The sequence below is a fragment of the Microtus pennsylvanicus genome, chromosome 1 (genome assembly GCF_037038515.1).
Source record: "Microtus pennsylvanicus isolate mMicPen1 chromosome 1, mMicPen1.hap1, whole genome shotgun sequence".
In the NCBI taxonomy this organism is placed as follows: domain Eukaryota; kingdom Metazoa; phylum Chordata; class Mammalia; order Rodentia; family Cricetidae; genus Microtus; species Microtus pennsylvanicus.
This window is the reverse complement of record NC_134579.1, coordinates 123,360,861-123,380,122: the sequence shown is the minus strand read 5'-3', so window position 1 is coordinate 123,380,122 and position 19,262 is coordinate 123,360,861. Positions and strand designations below refer to the sequence as shown.

Below are 19,262 nucleotides of genomic sequence, written 5' to 3'. Positions count from 1 at the left end.
TGGGGTGGGGGTCAGGTGTTCATAGACAGCGTGGGGTGGGGGGTCAGGTGTTCATAGACAGTGTGGGGTGGGGGGTCAGGTGTTCATAGACAGTGTGGGGTGGGGGGTCAGGTGTTCATAGACAGTGTGGGGTGGGGGGTCAGGTGTTCATAGACACAGTGTGGGGTGGGGGGGTCAGGTGTTCATAGACTGTGAGGTGGGGTCAGGTGTTCATAGACAGTGTGGGGTGGGGGGTCAGGTGTTCATAGACAGTGTGGGGTTGGGGGGTCAGGTGTTCATAGACAGTGAGGTGGGGTCAGATGTTCATAGACAGTGTGAGGAGGGGTCAGGTGTTCATAGACACGGTGTGGGAAGGGGTATCGCCACTTTCTGAGAAAGGAAGGTGGTTCTAAATTAGGAGTTCCCAGGCTGTAGTTTACTTTGACACTACTCAAACATTTCTATAAAATGAGTCTTCTGGTAGGAATAAAGTACCGAGGAACACATGAAGATGGTTGGCTGCTCAAGTCAGTGGAAAAGCAACTAAAAATAACTTTTGTCACGTGGTCACGGGTAATTTATCTCCTAAGTATAAACAGAAAAATTCACATACATACATTTTGATAGTGTTTTTTAGGAGATGAAGGATGATGTTTTCCATATGGAACAGGCCTGTGAGTACTTGATCCATTTCCTTGGATGCAGGCTTGTGGTCCTCAATTAACTGGCTATTTTCCAGTTCTGTCCTCAGAACAGTTACCAAGAAATCATAAATGTCCAGTTTACACAAGTATTCACTGTAGCAAATGACCACCCTGTGAGTCCACCATCTTGATAGGGTTCCCCTTCCCCAGAATAGCTACTCTGCTGTGGGAGAAGGGATCCTGTTTACCATGTCTGGCAAAGAAATATTACCTGTTTGAAAACAAGAAAGAATATTATAGTTGAACCTGCTGTTCAGCTGGCCCTCCTAAACTAATGGTCACTTGGTTTTCATGAAACAGTGGAAGAAGGTATGAATGTCATCCTTTTCCCCAGTTCTCAAGTATCACTAACAGTTCAAAGTGAAGCCAAACCCACATCTTCCAGTGCATAGAGGCAAGCTGTATATAACCAGGCATATATATTAGGTAGAAATGGAAGACTAAGAATGAACCTTTGCCTAGAATCCAAGTCTGGAGCAAGGTTCTATCTGTGTGATATGATCATAGATCTATCTAATGAAGTAGTATATAAAAGTCTTTTCTCTTTAGCTAGCTGAGGCAAATATGGCAGTTAAGAGTTTAATCCATTTGAGGCCAGCCTGGTCTACAAGAGCTAGTTCCAGGACAGGCATCAAAGCTACAGAGAAACCCTGTCTTGAAAAACAAAAAAAAAACAAAAAAAAAAAGTTTAATCCACAGGCAGGGGTGTACACCTTTAATCCCAGCACTTAGGCAGAGGCAGGTGGATTTCTGTGAGTTCAAGACTAGCCTGATCTACAAAGCAGTTCCAGGACAGCAAGAGCTGTTATATAGAGAAACCCTGTCTCAAAAAAAAAAAAAACCCAAAAGGAAAATCGACCTCATAAATATGTTAGCTTTGTTAGCCAGAGCTTTACATGTTAGCTGCCTGGGGTTTGTGTCTGCTGTGGAGGCTGAAAACTCAACATAAGAGACAAAAGGTCACGCTGCCCAAGCTTCCATTTTAAGTGTGTATAGTGAAGTTGGAAATGCAGTTGCTACATCAGGGATTACAAACCACGCCTGAGATACATAAGCTATATATAGGTATGTTTCAGCTGGCCTATGTGACATGTTAATTTTTTTTATTTGAAATGGTTACCAATACAAGTTGAGGAAATATCAGACAAAAAGTTTTCCAAGCAAATCGGCTCAGGTTCCTCTGGCACCAGAGCACCAGGAAATGCTAGCTGTTCCTGAAGACAGGGCCCAGGGAGATATGCAGTCTGCTGCACACACACCCTTAGTCCTTCCTGCACTGTGCTTTCGTTTTCACTGACTGGCCCCAAAAGGTGGGTATGACTCCTGGGCTACTGTCATTATGGTACCACTTGTGTGCAGTTTATCCTTTTATTCAGATAGTGTTTATCTTCAGTGAGCATGTCTGAACCACTGTTGACTACCCTGGGTAACACATACCTGGGGGGGCCACAAAATACTCCTCCACAACGTGACTGGAGTTCTGTAGGAGTTCTTCAGCACAATTGCCTTCTGCTACATTGTCAGATCTCAGGTACAAACATCTGCAAAACCCAAAGGTCGGACTTAGATTTTGAGGGACTTGAGGCTTCTAGAGCACAGAGAGATAGGATCAATAAGGAGGGTACAGGGGAGCAAAACAGCCTTTGCTGTGATTACCATCCCCAGTAGGGGTGCAGCCTGCAGTTTGTAGGTCCTCCCTAGGTTACTGAGGACTGTAATTATTCCCTGGTTTGAGTAGCAAATCTTCTTGGATAACTAATATGAGTAGACTAATTTTGGCGAAGTAAATGAATGGGCAATTATGATACAATTGTATTAAATCTGGGCTGGAGATATGTCTCAGTGGTTAGATGCACTGGCTACTCTACCAGAGGACTCGTGTTTGGTTCCTAGTACCTACATGGTGACTCACAACCACTATAACTCCAGTTCCAGGCACATATTCAGGCACACACATACACAAAATATTTTAAAACAAGCAAAATACATCAAAGACTAACAAATGTCCCAAACCCTGCTCCAGTGAGAAGCATGTACTCAAGAATCAATGATGTCACTGCCAGAGACTCATCAGATGCAGCATGAATCTCATACAAGAGAATACAGCTGATTCAGACGGGCAGTAAGTTAGCAATACCCCTAAGGTGAATGCTTTTCTTTTTTTGAACTACAGCCACCTACGGAGATGCCTGTCACTAAGTGAGATGCACTGAACAGTCACATTGGGTGGCACATGCCGATAATCCTTGCACTTAAGTAGTTTAAGGCTAGTGCCTACATAGGCTTTGTCTCTAAGATATATCACAGATTATGAATCTCTTGTTCTCTAGACATAGCGGCTTCTCTAAAATATGTGTATATAGTGCCTCTAAAGTATGCAGACTGCTTAGTGGGTCAAAGCACTTGCCACCTAGCTGGAAAGAGAATGGACTCCTGGACTCCCATAGGTTGTCCTCTACTTGTATTCTGGTCAGTACATCTATACACACACAGTGGTACACTGCTTTAATTACAGCATTCAGGGGGCAGACACAGATGTGAGTTTGAGGCCAGTCTACATACTAAGTCTAAGGTCAGCCAGGGCTACACACTAAGATTCTGTCTCAAAAAAATTCAAGTAAAATATCTGCATTACAAACCAGTGAAACTAAACAGCAATACAATCAAGCAGTTTCACAATGATTTCAAAACAACCTGTTTCTAGATACTCATTAAAAGTGAGGGAGTCTCTAATACCCTTAACCTGGGAGGAGAGGCTGGCGGACCTCTGAGTTCAAGGTCAGCCTGGTCTACAGAACGAACGCGTTCAGGACAGCTACCCGAGAAACCCTGTTTCATAACAATAAAAAGGAATCTGAAATCACTGGCAAAGAGGAGTTAACCCTAGGAGAAGCACCAACATAAAATGAGACATTGTCATTCACGTTAAGAGAATGGAGGGTTGTAATTGGCTCGAGGATCCACACTTGTCTGGCTGATTGTGGTTTTCCCACACTATGTATTCTAGGCTGGCCTCAAAACTCTTCATTCTTCTGCCTCTACCTCTTGAATGAATGTTACTATAATACCCCACCTCACCCCAGAAGCCCAAAGTATTATGTTAACTGTGGCCTTAGTTTCTTTTCAAAAAGTGAAGGTTGCACTTCCATGGCCTTTGTCTTTGTTTGAGACAGGGCCTCACCATGCAGTCCTGGCTAGCCGGAACTGATTAAGTAGATTAGGCTGGCCTCAAATTCAGAGAGATCTTCCTACACTAGCCTCCTGAGTGCTGGAAATAAAAGCACGAGACACCATACCCAGCTAACTCTATTTTGGTTATTTTGTTTGTTTTTTTGAGACAAGGTTTCTCTAAATAACAGCCCTGGCAGACCTGGAACTTGCTTGGTAGACGAGGCTGGCCTTGAACTCATAGAGATCCACCTGCCCCTGCCTCCCAAGTGCTGGAATCACAGGTGTGTGTGACTACCACCTGGCTTGTGTGTTTTTTAGACAGTTTCTCTGTGTAGTCTTAGCTGTCTGGGACATTGCTGTGTAGAGTAGCCTGGTCTACACAGTGAGTAAATCTATATAACTCAGAGATCTGCCTGCCTCTGCTTCCCAAGTGCTGGGATGTTTTTTTAGGAAAAAAAAATGGGTGGTGGGGCTGTATGTCAGTGGTATAATGATAGCTTTGTATGTGTGAGGCCCTAAATTCAATATCTAGCACAGAAGGTAGGGGAAAAAAAAACCATATTGCAGCTGTACCATTGAAAGGCAGTCACTGGTCTTTTTGGGCTAGGACTCTGTTGGAGACTAAGAACACAGTAGATCCTAAGTCTCAATGCCATGAGGTACTTATCCCTGTTTTAGCTTCCTTCCTTTACAGAAGTAAAGAAAAAGGCTTTGTGCCGGGCGATGGCGGCGCACGCCTTTAATCCCAGCACTCGGGAGGCAGAGGTAGGCGGATCTCTGTGAGTTCAAGACCAGCCTGGTCTACAGAGCTAGTTCCAGGACAGGCTCCAAAGCCACAGAGAAACCCTGTCTCGAAAAACCAAAAAAAAAAAAGAAAAAGAAAAAGGCTTTGTAAAATTGCTGGAAACAGCATATGTAATGTAAAGGTTTATTTTATTATGTGTGTGTGTGTGCACAGTACAGGTGCCCATGAAAACCAGAAGCATCGGATCCCTGGAGTTAGATGCAGTTTTCAGCTGCCTGGTTTGAGTGCTGCAAACTGAACTCAGGTTCTCTGCATGAACAATTAACACTCTAACTAAAGGACACCTGGTGGTGGCAGTGACGGCACACTCCTTTAATTCCAGCTCCTGGGGGATAGAGACAAGTGGATCTCTGAGTTTGAGGCCAGCCTGGTCCACGAAGCGAGTTCCAGGATGGCCAGGACTACACAGAGAAGCCCTGTCTCAGAAAAACAAACAACAACAAAAACACCAACAAATAAACAAAAAGAAAAGAAAAAAAAGTGGGGGGGGGGTAGTGAAAACGGCTCAGGTAAAAGTGCTCTTTGACCCCATGGACCCAAATGGAAGAAACCAACTCCCCTCCACATATGTGCTATGACACGGACAGACATGACAGCAGTGGGCCCACATTCTGAAGCAGCTCCAGAATTTGAAACACTAAACAGGCCTGGATGACTTTGAGGAAAAGTTTGATTTTGGTAGTGGTGAGGAATAAACCAAGGACTTCATTCTTACTGGCTCTGGGGGCATTGTTTATTTGTTTAGAAGTTTTTAAAAAATATCTTTAATTATGCATATGTGAGGGGTCTGTGTATGTGAGTGCCAGTGCTTTCAGAGGCCTTGGAGCTGGAGTTATGCGTGGCTATAAGCCACTTGGCATGGGTGCTGGGACTCAGCTTGGGTCCTTTGCAGGAGCAGCAGTAGATATTCTTAACTGCTCAGCCAACTCTTGGCCTCTATTTGTCTGTTTTTTAGAAGCAGGGTCTCCTTCAATATCACAGGCTGAAATCAAACTTGTGTTAGCTCTGCCTGAGCATCCCAAGCCCTACGATTACGGATGTAAGTCACTATGACCAGTTTCAGGCTAACTGTTTACTAAGTATCTACCGCACCTGTCTTCCTGCACCAGGAGTCTACAAGATGAGTGAGTTTTAATGCTCCAAGACATTCACTTCTATTACCAGTGTCTTTCCTCAGCAGCTAGGCCAGTGGCTCTCAACTTGTGGGCCACAGCCCCTACAGGTCAAATATCAGATGTTTATGCAGCAAAATTGCAGCTACAAAAAATAGTAATGAAAATGTTATGGTTGGGGGGGTCACCACAACATGAGGAACTGTATTAAAGGGTCCTGGCATTAGTAAGGTTGAGAACCACCGATCTAAGCAGAGAAATGAGATTCAAGTAGATATATTGTGATTAATAACTCCTTTGAATACCACTAGAACCATAAAGAATGTTAACTATAAAGGAACAGACATTTAATGGCAGTTGACAGCTTAAGAAGAAAGGAAAATAAGTAGGAGAAAAGCAGGTGAGATAAAAAGCAGTTAGAGCAAGAGCTGAGAATTGTGAGGGAAAAGTAACAGAAGAGAGAACTCAAGAAGCTGAAAGAACATGACAGTGCTGGCCTGGAGAAATGGGCCATGAAGAAACTCTCTTTTGGCTCCATTAGAAGCAGTGGCATATCTGAAGGGCTTGGAATGGAAACGACTTCTGTTGTGAAGTGCTGGGGAGCACCAGGCAAATGGACCTGAGCTTCAGATCAAAGACCTGAAGGAACCACAGACTGGAAGGTAAGAAGAACAGGAGACTAACAAGGTTCAAATTTTGCAGAAGCACTTCACATAAAGATCATGGTTCCAGATTTGGCTCTCTGTTGTCACTAAGGGGACTAGAAAAATGGCCCCAGTGGTTAGCACTGGTCAGTCTTCCAGGTCAGCCAGATTTGATTCCCAATACCCACATGGTGGCTTACAATCATCTGTAACTCTAGTTCCAGTGACTCCCATGCCCTGTTCTGCACCAGATATGTGGCATACAGCATACAAGAAGCCCAAACAGGGCTGGAGAGATGGCTCAGTGGTTAAGAGCATTGCTTGCTATTCCAGAGGTCCTGAGTTCAATTCCCAGCAACCACATGGTGGCTCACAACCATTTGTAATGAGGTCTGGTACCCTCTTCTGGCCTGTAGGCATATACACAGAATATTCTATACATAATAAATAAATAAATATTTTTAAAAAAGAAGCCCAAACATTCATACACACAGATTAGTAAAAAAAAAAAAAAAAAAAAAAAAAAAAAACACTCTCAAGCCAAGAATGGTAACTAACTCACACTTATAAGCCCAGAATTTGAGAAACCGGGTAAGGACTGTTGCATGTTTAAGGCCAGCCTGGGATATGAAACCATGATGGTTGCTCAACAACCTATAATCCCAGCACTTGGAAGATGGAGGTCTGCCGAGGATCAGTAATTCAAGGTCATCCTTACCTTGCCTGGTTTATATGAAACCCTGTCTCAAAAGAAGTAAATAACGATACAGACCTACAGACAGTAGTGTTAAGGAGGCAGCAACCTTGGGTTTAAAGCTAGCCCGTGCCTGTATAGCCAGACTCTTGTTTCAAATATAGATGACACAGCTTATATGTTATTTGGATATGCCATATTAGTATAAAAACTGACTGGAGGTCTCCAAAATATATAATAGTATTTAATTCTTTCAGATATTTAATCTGATGCGCAGGTCGACAAGTGCAAACACTTTAGCGGGAATGACCTTAGCTTGCTGAGAAAAAGTTATGGAAGCCAACACAAGCTGGAGGGTACTGAGGGAACAGTACATCCGAGTGGATAAGCAGGGGCTCCAAGGAGCAGGGATTCGAAGACGATGTCTAACAAGCAGCTCGGATTTTGTTTCTATTTACACCGAGACTAGGAAAGCTAGAGGATTCTAACCGGGAATAACATGATTCATAATGAACTAGGGGAAGGGAGAAGACGTCCTTACGATGACTGGGCAAATTCCCAATCATGCAAAGGACCTGAAACAGCCTGGAAGGTGCCCTGGGTTCCCTGGAAGACCTCTAGGCCGCAAACGGGAGTTTACCTGTTCTCCAGTACTGACTCCAGGGGCTCCACCCCGTCTGTGTCCACGGCGTGAAGCTGCTCAGCGAAGGCGATGGCTTTCTCCAACCGGGCCACCGCCTCGCGGCTGCCGAAGTTTACCAGCGCCAGACGCTCCAGATGCTCTATTTTCTCGGCGGGCACGCGGCCACTGCCCTGCGGGGCGAGGGATGGAGTGCCGGTCCCCTGCCCCGCCGCCTGGACCTTTCCCTGTGGGCCCGCTTTGGAAGCAAAGCCTCGGCCCCGATCCGGTGCAGCCCGAAAACGTACCCACACCGCCCGTGCCCACATTTCTTTGCTTCTCGACTGCCGTAGTGACGAGAGGCGGAGCGACGCGCACGATACTGACGACTTTAGAGTGCGCCGCGGTCGCCGTCGCAGCCGCCGCCATCGCCATGAACAGCGTCGGAGAGGCTTGTACTGATATGAAGCGCGAATACGATCAGTGCTTCAATCGCTGGTTTGCCGAGAAGTTCCTCAAAGGGGACGGCTCCGGGGACCCGTGCACCGACCTCTTCAAACGCTACCAACAGTGTGTCCAGGTGAGTCTCGCCGCAGACGCTGCTGCAGCCATCCCACCGACGTTGCCTGGGTATCTCTCCATTTGACACACGGGGATGTTTTTGCGGTGCTTTGCTTTCTACGGAGTACAGTAGCATCTTCTGGTTCATTTATTTGGTGCTCATTCTGAACTTGCAAAGTAACCGTAGTTATCTGTATCTTAAAAATGTGTGTGTCTGCGTGCGCGATCAGGGTAAGGACAACTTATCGGAGTCAGTTTTCTCCTTCCACATTTATAAGGGCTCTGGGGATCGAGTTCAGGTTCCCAGGCTTGGCCGCTGTGTTTTACAGATGGAAAACTAGCACACAGAAGTAGTAACTGGTTCAAATGTACTAGAGTCTGGTGACCTTGATTATTTTTTTGGGAGCGCAATATTTCATTGTTTTAATAAGTGGGTGATGTTTACTGTTTTCTAGACGGTTGCATTGTTTTGTTATGATCTCTTTGTTGCCCTATTTTTCTCTACCAGTTCTCAGTTGCAGCTGGTAAGGTTTGATTTCAGACCAGTAGGAGCACTTTCACTAACCTAACCTAAAACATCCTCCCGATTTCAGGAACGATTCTTAGCCGATTCCCAGTCAGTGAAGGTGATTCAGAGTCACATACCTGCTGGTACTGGAATAGATTTGAACGCTGTCGCTAAGACAAAGCAGTGGCACTTCCCGCCTCTGCCTCCCAAGAGCAAGTGTGCAGACCACACAGGCCCTGCCCTCTTTACGTTGGTACTTTGTTGAGATTACTGGGTGTGGTGGTCCACACCTTTACCCAGGAGTGTGAATCCGAGGCTAGCCAGGGCTACACACTGATGCCATGTCTGAAAGAGAAGAGTGCCCCTTAAAATTGTGGGTTTCACAAGATTTATTTATTTATTTATTATGTATACAGTGTTCTGTCTGTCTGTATGTTTGCTGGCCAGAAGAGGGCACCAAATGTCATTACAGATGGCTGTGAGCCACCATGTGGTTGCTGGGAATTGAACCTCTGGAAGAGCAGTCAGTGCTCTTAACCTCTGAGCCATCTCTCCAACCCCCATTTCAAGTCTTCCTAGTTCACTTTGGTGCCATTACACTGCAGCTACAAAACATTGACTTCAAGCTTTCATAGACTTCTCTAATTCGTTTTCTTTTTCTATCAGAAAGCAATAAAGGAGAAAGAGATTCCTATAGAAGGACTGGAGTTCATGGGCCATGGCAAAGAAAAGCCTGAAAACTCCTCTTGACCTGCCTGTCACTTGGAAGATGTCGGTAAATTGAGAGGCCTCTGGATTTTGTCAGCTAATGCAGTGAAGCCAGCCATGGGATTCGAGGAGTTTAAGAGATTTTGTTTCTTCTTCTTAGTATTCTCCTCTCACTTCTAAAAGAGCAGCTCTCACTTTTGCTTTGAGACAATCTCACTTTTGCTGGCATCTTGCAGGATCTCCTTGTGCTACAATGAAACAGCTTCTTGGGGTTTTGGTTACAATAAATGGTTTGGAATCAGCTTTAACTAATCTTGAATGTAAATAATGATAAACTGGTCACGATCAAAGTTGCCCGACAGCTTTGCTGCAGAAGGACTACCCGGGAGTCACTGTTCGTGAACACAGTTGGTCGGGACCTCCTTTCCCTCTCGGGAGCTACTGCTCTGAAAGGGATCCAGACACAACAGCTTCAGTCCCTGCTGCTGGCGGCCTGGGTTAGCTAAGTAGGAGACAGCTTTACTCAGCTCCTGCCTTAACGAGGTGTCGGAACAAGTGAAAGCTTCAGAAATGACGTAAACATCACTTTGGAGCTCACAGTGCCGCTCATAGCTCGGCACGTGGAGTGGCTGTGGAAGAATCACGTACATTGCAGCTTTGCTATGACCAACTTTCAGCTCCATGATTAATGTCAGTCTGCACATCATATAAAAGGCATCTGGCTAAGTGGGGGAAAGGTGCTTACTTGTTTGCCTACCGTGCCCTAAGTCTGTAATCATGAAAATGGAATAAATTCTAAAATTCAGATTTAACTCATTGCCCCTGAGACTGTGTACTTTTTAGAACACTTACCGCCCCGTTGCCCCATGTATCTCATTATTTTGCAGAGGGCAAGCTCTGCTTCTTAACTTGATGATTTGTTTAAGCCTAGGTGGCTAATGCAGCACGTGGGTCAGGAATCTGACGTTCAGCCCGGCCTCTTGCCTGTCTTCAGCTTGCTGAGATTACACATATGCACTGTAATACTCACCTTATATAATAGCTTCTTTAAATTAGTATGTATTGTGGTTCCAAAACAATGTCATGTAGTCCTCACACTTCCCTAAATTTTGAATTTAGTATATCCCTAAGGACAGAATGAAAGCTGATTTAGAGGGCTGACATTTGTTTTGTGTTACTAATTATTACTCCACTTTAATTTGATCAACCCTAATGCCATTTCAGACATTTTACGTTTTTAGAAAGATACGGATGTAAAAGATCACAGGAGATTTTTGAGGCCTGTATGAGGGAAACAAGGAAGCTGAAGAGTAGTACATGTAGTCTAAACTCAAACTGCACAATAGTGCTGTAAGGACTCAGTGCAGCCAGTCGATGGCAAAGAGAACAGATTTTTTTTGGAGTGGGGGGCAGTCTCATGTATTCCAGGCTGGCCTCAAACTTGATAATCCTTCCTCCTTCCTCTACCTCTTGAGTGCTGGAATTTCAAGTGTATTCCACCACATCCAGATTTAAAATTTTTTAAAATATTATTTTTGTTTTACATGCATTGGTGTTTTGCTTTCATTTATGTCTGTGTAAGGGTGTCAGATCCCCTGGAACTGGAGTTGTGAGCTGCCATATGGGTGCTGGGAATTGAACCTGGGTCCTCCAGAGTAGCCAGTGCTCTTAACCTGAGTCATCTCTCCAGCTCTGATTTACAAACCTTTTTTTTTTTTTTTTTTGGTTTTTCGAGACAGGGTTTCTCTGTAGCTTTGGAGCCTGTCCTGGAACTAGCTCTGTAGACTAGGCTGGCCTCGAAATCACAGATATCGCCTGCCTCTGCCTCCCAAGTGCTGGGATTAAAGGCGTGCGCCACCAAGGCCCGGCTCTGATTTACAAACCTTTTAAAAGACATTTTTTCCCCTGTATTTCTATTGCATTTTGTGTGTGCAAGTGTGCATGGATAGTCAGTTCTCTCTACCATGTGGGTCCTGGGAATCCAGCTCAGGCCATGTCTAGGCTTTACCAGCTGAGCCTTTTGTTTCTTCCTTGACACGTGAGTGGTTCCCGTAATCCAGGCTGGCCTTGAATTCAGTGGATAATTGGGTATGACCTTGAACTCCTGAGCCTCCTGCCTCTATCTCCCACATACTGGGATTTAGTTAATATCACATTTGATTTTAGTGTGGGAGTCAAACCCAAGACTTCATGCATGCAAGTATTTATCAACTGAGCTACATCCCCAGGCCATTTTTTTGTTGTCCCCCTATTTACTTTCTATGTGTGAATGAATACTTTGTTTCACATGCATGTATGTGCTTATTGGTTGTGAACCATTATTTGTGTGCTGAGAAGTGAACCCAGGTCCTTTGCAAGAACAACAAACACTCTTAACCACTCTCCAGCACACACGCACCCCTTTTGTTTCTTTTTTTTAAAAAAAAATATTTATTTATTATGCATACAATATTCTGTCTCTGTGTATGTCTGCTGGCCAGAAGAGGGCACCAGATCTCATTACAGATGGTTGTGAGCCACCATGTGGTTGCCGGGAATTGAACTCAAGGACCTCTGGAAGAGCAGGCAATGCTCTTAACCACTGAGCCATCTCTCCAGCCCCCCCCCTTTGTTTCTTTAAGGCAAGGTTTCCTGTAGTCCAGGCTGGTTTCAAACTTGCCAAGTAGATGAACTCATGATCCTCCTGCCTCCATCTCCCAAGCATAGGGACTACAGGTGTGGACCACATTGGTGCCTGGGCTGGCTACCTTTCTACTGCTGTGAAGAGATGCCATATTAGTTCCAGAGGGATTTTTGACTTATAAGATTTATTTATTATGTATATAGTGATCTGCTGCATGCCAGAAGAGGGCACCAGAGCCCATTACAGATGGTTGTATATGAGCCACCACGTGTCCTGGGACTTGAACTCAGGACCGCTGGAAGAACAGTCAATGCTCTTAACCTCTGAGCCACCTCTCCAACCCTAGTTCCAGACAATTTAAGTCCATAATCGTCATGACAGGAAGCATGGCAGCAGACAGGCAGGCATGAAGCTGGAGTAGAAACTGAGAACTTAGATCCTGATCCACAGGCAGAAGGTAGAAAGCTAACTGGGAATGGAGTGGGTTTTTTTTTTTTTTTTTTTTTTTTTTGGTTTTTCGAGACAGGGTTTCTCTGTGGCTTTGGAGCCTGTCCTGGAACTAGCTTTTGTAGACCAGGCTGGTCTCGAACTCACAGAGATCCGCCTGCCTCTGCCTCCCGAGTGCTGGGATTAAAGGCGTGCGCCACCACCGCCCGGCCTGGAGTGGGTTTTTGAAACCTCAGAGCCTGCCTGTCCCCAGTGACACACCTCCCTAAGACCATGCCCCCTGTTCCTTTCCAGTTTCAACCAACTGGGAACCAAGGATTTAAGCATATGAGTCCATGGGGCTATTCTCTTCCAACAATCACACTGGGGCGGCATTGTTTTATAGTTGACTCATGTATGCATGTGGATATAGGCCAATATAGGAGTCAGTTCCCTCCTCCCAGTGCATGGGTCCTGGGATGGAACTCAGTCGTCAGACTTGGCGAGACCTCTACTGCTGAACCGTCTCACTAGTTTTTGTTTAGTTTTTCCTCTTAAGACGAGTCTTGGACTGCAGCTTGGCTAGCTTTGAGCTATGGCAGTCCTTGGGCATCAAACTCCTCTTCCCGAAGTCCTAGAGGTTATAAGCATGCACCACCATGGCCTTTTAGAATCTTTCTTGTTATTTTTTGAGGGGTGTGATGGTGATCATTTTCATCTTAGGTGAGAAAGACATTCAAATTCCTTAACTTTTACAATAGACTTAAGAAACTTTGAGGTAGGCCAGGCGGTGGTGGTGACACACCTTTAATCCCAGCACTCAAGAGGCAGAGGCAGGTGGATGTCGGCAAGTGTGAGGCCAGCTTGGTCAGCAGAGTAGTTCCAGGAGAGAAGGGCTAGGGCTACACAGAGAAACAAAAAAGAATCCTTGAAATAACAGCATGGTGGTGCACACCTTAATCTAGCTACTCATGATGGAAAGGCTAGGAAGTCTAGGAGTTCAAGACTGCCTAGGCAACATAACAAGACCCTGCCTTAAAAAGGGCAGCTACTAATAGCTTCCTTGCTTTATACCACAACCTAACAGGAGCATCTTGAACTAAGAAAATAGATTATCCACCCTACCTGACTTCATCTTCTCCAGAAAATGACTCCAGCTGTTTTAAAGGTCTTCACTTTTGACGAGCAATTAATGGCTATGTCAGAGTCATTTTGTAACTACTGCTACTGCTCCCCCCCCCCCCACAGGGTTCTCTGTGTAGCTGTCCAGGAACTCATTCTGTAGATCAGGCTGTCTTGGAACTCAGAGAGATCCACCTGCCTCTGTCTCCTGAATGCTGGGATTAAATGTGTGTGTTCCACCATGCCTGACTGAGAAAAGAATCGAAGGCAGGAACTTGACTCCTTTGGTAGACTTGAACAGGAGGACACTAAGACCCAGGAGAGCTTGCATGAGCACAAGCACTTTATTGGGCTGTGCAGCCTGAGCTGACCTGGAACGTGCTATTTTGCCCACAGAGTCTTTTAAGTTGTCACAGGCACCTGTTATAGGTGGTAAGCAGCAGCCATTCTATTGATCATCAGTGTCTGTCGCAGAGCCCATCCCAATAGGTAGCTGCTCTGTGCTCTTGGCTTTACCCACTCTAAGCATAAGAAACCAACACAGAACCAATTTTAAACAGTATTCGGTAGGCTAAACTAGATCTGAAGCACTGTAAAATAGCAAAGTAGTGTCGATTTCTGGGAATAAACCAAGACTGCAACATTCAGCTCATCATGAACAAGGTAACTTTAAGTTATTTATTTAGGCCATCTCCTCTTGTAAGCAAAGGGATGGAAGATCAGTGTAATGGTCACTGTAGGATACAAGGAAAGATGAGCTTAGCGCCCCATGCGCTTTCATGGTCCACAAAGTAATGGTCCAAACCAGTGCTGTGGTCCCTTGCTGCCTGGGGGAAGGTCCAGGTTCTCTTTACTCATCTTCATAGCCAGTCGGAAGTGGGTTCACATGAGGGTTGTGGAAGAGGGTATGGTTACCATCTCCCCAGGGGAAGGGCTGTGGAGTGAAGACGTCAATTAGATAATTCCAGAAAATGCTTATAAATAACTAGGCCACGAAACAGATGATACATAAAATCAAAATTAAAATCTTCCCTTTACTGGCATAGTTTCAATTTCCCATAGCTTTTCCTCTTTAAACTTTATTTATTTATATATGAATGCTCTGTCTTCATGCACACAGAAGAGAGAATCAGAATATAGATTGTTGTGAGCTGCCGTGTGGTTGCTGGGAACTGAGTTCAGGACCTCTGAAGGAGCAGCCAGTGCTCTTAACCTGAGCTATCTCTCCAGCCCCCAACTATCCCACAATTATTACTAGTGTGTTCTAATGAACAACTGGGAGGGAGGCCCCTGAAGTAGATGGTAAGAAAAGCAAGCTCAAGACAGCTACTCGGTGAAGGAGAGATGGCTCAGCAGCGTGTACTGTGCTACGCTTTTACAGCACCCAAGCTTGGTTCCCAGCACCCATGTTAGGCAGCTAGCAACTGTCCGTGCTCTAGTCCCAGGGGACCTGAAGCACTCTCTGCTTCCCTGGGCCTCCACATGCACTCACACATAATTTAAAATAAAGAAATCTTTTTTTCTTTTCTTTTTTTTTTTTTTGAGACAGTTTCTCTGTTTAACAGCCCTAGCTGTCCTGGCACTCTCTTTTGTAGACCAGGCTGGCCTCAACCTCACAGAGCTTCGCCTGCCTCTGCCTTCTGAGTGCTGGGATTAAAGGAGTGCACCACCACATCCAGCTAACCTACTACTTTCTTTTAAAAACCAATTTATTTGTTTTGTGTATGAAGGCCATTGTCAGAAGGCGACTTGCAGGCGTAGATCTCGCCTTCTACAGAGTGGGTCCCAGGACTGAACTTGTGTGCTCAAGCTTGGTAGCCTTTACCTGCTGAGCCATCCTTGGAGCACCAACTTCAAACAAACAAACAAGCAAACAAAAATCCAGGGTTTCCTTATGTACCCAACCTGGAACTCTATATAGAACAGGCTGGCCAAAAAAACCACCATGATCCTCCTGCCTCTGCCTACTGAGTGCTGTGATTATCAGCATGTATGATTTTACCTATCATAAATTTTTTTTTTGAGACAAGGTTTCTTATGTGGCCCTAGCTGTCCTAGAAGTTGCTTGTAGAGCAGAGCTCTACCTACTTCTGCCTCCCAAGTGCTGGGATTAAAGCCACTTTTAATTACCACCGAGTCATCTCTCCAGCCCTGTCCCATTATGTCTAAAAAGCATTGCTCTAGGTCAGTGGTTCACAATTTTTTGGTTTTTTTGAAACAGTCCTAGTTAGCCCAAACTAATCTCATTTTACAATGTAGCAGAGAATGGCCATGAGCTACCGACACCTCCCACGGACGGGATTACAGACTGAGCTACCACCCCGGCTCAAGGGGGCAGGATACGGAGAGGGGGTGGTACTGCCATCTAGTGGCAGAGGCCAAGGCAGGATGCTGTCAGATCTCCCCCCCCCCCCCCCCAAAGTCTCACTAAATAGCTCCGGCTACCCTGAGCTCACGAGGTAGATCAGACTGGCCTCGAACTCAGGAGATCCACCTGCTCTGCCTCCCCATGCTGAGGCTGTGCGAGAGTGGGATCGAGGCTCAGGTTCTAAAATCCAACTCTAGAATCAGTTTCTGCGAGGCTAGTCTCATGTGAATAAGGTGACATGGTTCTTAGGGAACAAGACGACACCCTTGTTACATCCAGTGACGGAGGGCAGATTACTGAACTGTCTATACGAACAGCCAAGATAATGACAGGCACTGTGAGAGACAAACCGGCAGTCGGGTCGCGAAGCACCTAGCATCACCCGGCATGCCAAACGCCGAATCTCCAATCCCCTTTCAGCGCTTGCCACTTTATTATAAACGGACACCTCAAACCTCCACGCTTTCATGCAAGAAACGGATGCTTCTAAACTGCACCAGAAGATGAGAGATGCCATAAATCGAGGAAAATGAAAACCTAGAGGCATTTACTGTGTGACCTTTAAGAAAACTGAGACGTAACCCACAGCTGGCTTCCCTTAAGCAAAACAAGAATAAAATGTTCTGTTTGCGCAGACAGACTGGTAGCCAAGATCCCAGAACCCCAAGAGCTTGGGCTGGGGAGTGGGCAATGAGATAACGGCCGCTTGAAGGGCGGCAAAGGCGCAGGGCGTGCGTACCTTGGTCCTGATGCGGAGATGAGGGTAGGCGACGAACTCGGGTCTCTCGTGCTCCCCGTGCTGCGATTTCAGGAAGACGTTGAGCATGCTCACTCCCACCCCGGGCAGCGCCACGAAGTAGGTGAGGGCCTTCCACATGCGAGCTGCGGCGGGGCCACAAAACGTCAGCCTCGGCCTTTCCCTCCCGCAAGGCCTCCCGCCAAGGTCACGGCCCCGCCACGTCGCCCGAGAGCCGTGGAGGCCCCATCCCCACCCGAGCCCCTGTACCTGAACCCTCCTCGCCATGGGCGCCACTCGACATGGGCCGCCCCACCCGTGGGAGGGCCCGGCCCAGCAGCCCCGACACCCGAGACCCGAACACCGACGACACCATCTTGGACCTACAGCGGCACGCCGGAAGCGGAAGTGGGGAAGGGCGAAGGGGGTGGGACAGAGTCGGCAAACAAAGTCTCCATTGGGCAACGCCTTCCCGACGCCGGCGAGGAACTGCGGTACCTGCGCACATCTGCCCTCCTGCGCACTCCGGTTTCCTGATCCAGATCCTCCCAGCCGCCGGACTGGGAGAGCGCACGCGGGCTGCACCTGCGCCCCGCCTCCCTCCTGTCTGCTCCTGGGTGGACGTGTTCGCTGAATAGAGCTCCTGCGGAACTCGTGCGGCTTTATATATTGTCGGAAACACCATTTTCTTTCCTCGCTGTCTTCTAATCCTTTCCCAAGGCACCCAACACCGTCATCATTGTCTCTCTCACTCCTAAAGACAGTTATCACCGTCTTCTGTAACGCCCTATGCAGAGTGTAAAGTCCGTGATGCTTAGGTTTTGCCAGCGTTGCATTCTCAGAGTTACTTTCCTGGAATCGTGCCTAGGCAATCGTGCCTAGCAGGTGCTTAATACAATTTAATGAATGAACGTATGAATCCATGTTTTAATAAGTCAGTGGACAGCTCCTGTAACTAGGAATCCTGAACCCTGGAATTGGTGCCTGAAAATCTGGATTCTAATATCAACTCCATATCCTCAGCGTTTGGCCTCCGGTCGTTGCTATTATTCTCGTTCTCAAGTCCCACCGACTTCTGTTAGATTTTGTCTATATAATCTTTTTTTTTTTGACAACTTTGATAGGGTAACTTTGATAACTTTGGCTATCCTAGAACTCTCGATCTAGACCAGGCAGGCTGGCCTTGAACTCACAGAGATCTGCCTACCTCTGCCTCCGACTGCTGGGATTAATGGTGTGTACCATCAACGCCCAGTGTCTATACAATTTTTTAATTTCTCCTTCCTTCTTGTTTCTTATATTTGTCTAAAAGCCTTCTTAAAGATAAAAGTTAAGAAAAACCGACTGCCAGGTGTGGTGGTGCACACCTGTAATACCAGCAGCTGTGTGGAAGATGCAGATGGAATAAAATACCCTCTTCTGGCCTCCGTACGCATCTCGGGAAACACTCGTAGAAAGCATCTCGGGAAACACTCGTAGAAATAAAGTAAAAGATTCTCAAAGTGTAGTGTTACATTCTTTAAACCCCAGTTGCTCGGGAGGCAGAGGCAGGCAGATCTCGAGATCAAGGCCAGCCTGCTCTACCGGAGGAGTTCTGGGCTAGCCTAGTCTATAAAGCAAGCTTCAGGCTAGCTAGGGCTACACAATAGGACCTTGCTCAAATAAATAAAAAAATACATTTCAAAATGCATTCCCGGTTTAACAGGCAATGTCAAGGAGGAAAGTGACTATACAGTATGTCTGGAGACACCCCCGCCAGGGTCCTTATACTTCAGATTAAGAATTGGCAAAGCTAGGTGTAGTGGCTCACCCCTGAAATCCAGAAATCCAGGGGCTGAGCAGGGGGCTCGTGGGTTCAGAGACTATTAGATAGTCTCCTCATTTGCAAAACCTTGGATGACTAAATTTAGACAGCAAGAAAAACAAAACTGTCAGTACAAAGACTGTATAATCGTTTGGTTTGGTTTTGAGACAGGGTTTCTCTGTGTAGCCTTGAGTGTCCTGGAACTCTCTCTGTAGACCAGGCTTCCCTAGAACTCACAGAAATCCATCTGCCTTTGCCTCCTAAATGCTGGAATTAAAGGTGTGCACTACCACCTGGCTTTTTTTTTTTATAAGACAGTGTCTTACTACGTAGCCCTGTCTGGCCTGGAACTTCTAATGTAGACCAAGCTGGCCTCAAACTCACAGAGATCCAACTGCCTCTGCCTCCCAAGTGCTGGGGTTAAATGCATGCACCCTACACTTTATCAAATGTGTGATATTTTGAGCACTTATCTTATACTTAAACATATGTTAAGCGTTTTGTTTTTTATCTAATCATGTTTTAAAATTCCAACTTGTTCTAGGCAGGATCTCATATATCCAAGGCTAGCCTCAAGTTCACTCTGTAGCCAACCTTGAGCTTTGATTCTCTCAGTCCACCTACCCTGCCCTGCCCACCCAGATTTATTCAGTGCTGGGAATCAAACCCAGAATTTCA

The 19,262-nt window shown here is 46.0% G+C and overlaps 3 protein-coding genes and 1 long non-coding RNA gene across 4 annotated transcripts; 2 read left to right on the top strand and 2 right to left on the bottom strand.

The window, feature by feature from the left end:
• The first annotated feature begins 74 nt into the window (after nucleotides 1–74).
• LOC142855835 (uncharacterized) lies at nucleotides 75–5,437 on the top strand. The gene is made up of 3 exons (XR_012911549.1): nucleotides 75–143; nucleotides 300–4,550; nucleotides 4,729–5,437. It is a non-coding gene; the product is annotated as an uncharacterized LOC142855835 (long non-coding RNA).
• Nucleotides 394–8,086, bottom strand: Gatc (glutamyl-tRNA amidotransferase subunit C). Its single transcript, XM_075982317.1, has 3 exons — nucleotides 7,750–8,086; nucleotides 2,121–2,224; nucleotides 394–894 (listed from the first exon to the last, which is right to left on the bottom strand). The coding sequence occupies exons 1-3, from the start codon at nucleotides 8,055–8,057 to the stop codon at nucleotides 839–841; spliced, it is 468 nt and encodes a 155-aa protein (XP_075838432.1). The 5' UTR covers nucleotides 8,058–8,086; the 3' UTR covers nucleotides 394–838.
• Nucleotides 8,087–8,111: 25 nt separating this feature from the next.
• On the top strand, nucleotides 8,112–10,317 carry Triap1 (TP53 regulated inhibitor of apoptosis 1). Its single transcript, XM_075982288.1, has 2 exons — nucleotides 8,112–8,308; nucleotides 9,464–10,317. The coding sequence occupies exons 1-2, from the start codon at nucleotides 8,162–8,164 to the stop codon at nucleotides 9,545–9,547; spliced, it is 231 nt and encodes a 76-aa protein (XP_075838403.1). The 5' UTR covers nucleotides 8,112–8,161; the 3' UTR covers nucleotides 9,548–10,317.
• Nucleotides 10,318–14,340: 4,023 nt separating this feature from the next.
• Cox6a1 (cytochrome c oxidase subunit 6A1) lies at nucleotides 14,341–17,212 on the bottom strand. Its single transcript, XM_075982275.1, has 3 exons — nucleotides 17,051–17,212; nucleotides 16,784–16,926; nucleotides 14,341–14,610 (listed from the first exon to the last, which is right to left on the bottom strand). Exons 1-3 carry the CDS (start codon nucleotides 17,154–17,156, stop codon nucleotides 14,527–14,529), a joined length of 333 nt encoding a protein of 110 aa, XP_075838390.1. The 5' UTR covers nucleotides 17,157–17,212; the 3' UTR covers nucleotides 14,341–14,526.
• Nucleotides 17,213–19,262: the final 2,050 nt, after the last annotated feature.

Bases quoted from the DNA above. Each gene is read 5' to 3' on its own strand.
- Gatc (XM_075982317.1), bottom strand. From the start codon at position 8,057: ATGTGGGCACGGGCGGTGTGGGTACGTTTTCGGGCTGCACCGGATCGG. The intron at 2,225-7,749 runs GTAAACTCCCGT...TGGGTTTTGCAG, and splicing joins GAGTCAGTACTGGAGAACAG to ATGTTTGTACCTGAGATCTG. The intron at 895-2,120 runs GTATGTGTTACC...GTTTTCAAACAG, and splicing joins GTATTTTGTGGCCCCCCCAG to GTAATATTTCTTTGCCAGAC.
- Triap1 (XM_075982288.1), top strand. From the start codon at position 8,162: ATGAACAGCGTCGGAGAGGCTTGTACTGATATGAAGCGCGAATACGAT. The intron at 8,309-9,463 runs GTGAGTCTCGCC...TTTTTCTATCAG, and splicing joins GCTACCAACAGTGTGTCCAG to AAAGCAATAAAGGAGAAAGA.
- Cox6a1 (XM_075982275.1), bottom strand. From the start codon at position 17,156: ATGGTGTCGTCGGTGTTCGGGTCTCGGGTGTCGGGGCTGCTGGGCCGG. The intron at 16,927-17,050 runs GTACAGGGGCTC...GCCCCGCCGCAG, and splicing joins CCATGGCGAGGAGGGTTCAG to CTCGCATGTGGAAGGCCCTC. The intron at 14,611-16,783 runs GTACGCACGCCC...TTCACTCCACAG, and splicing joins ATCTCCGCATCAGGACCAAG to CCCTTCCCCTGGGGAGATGG.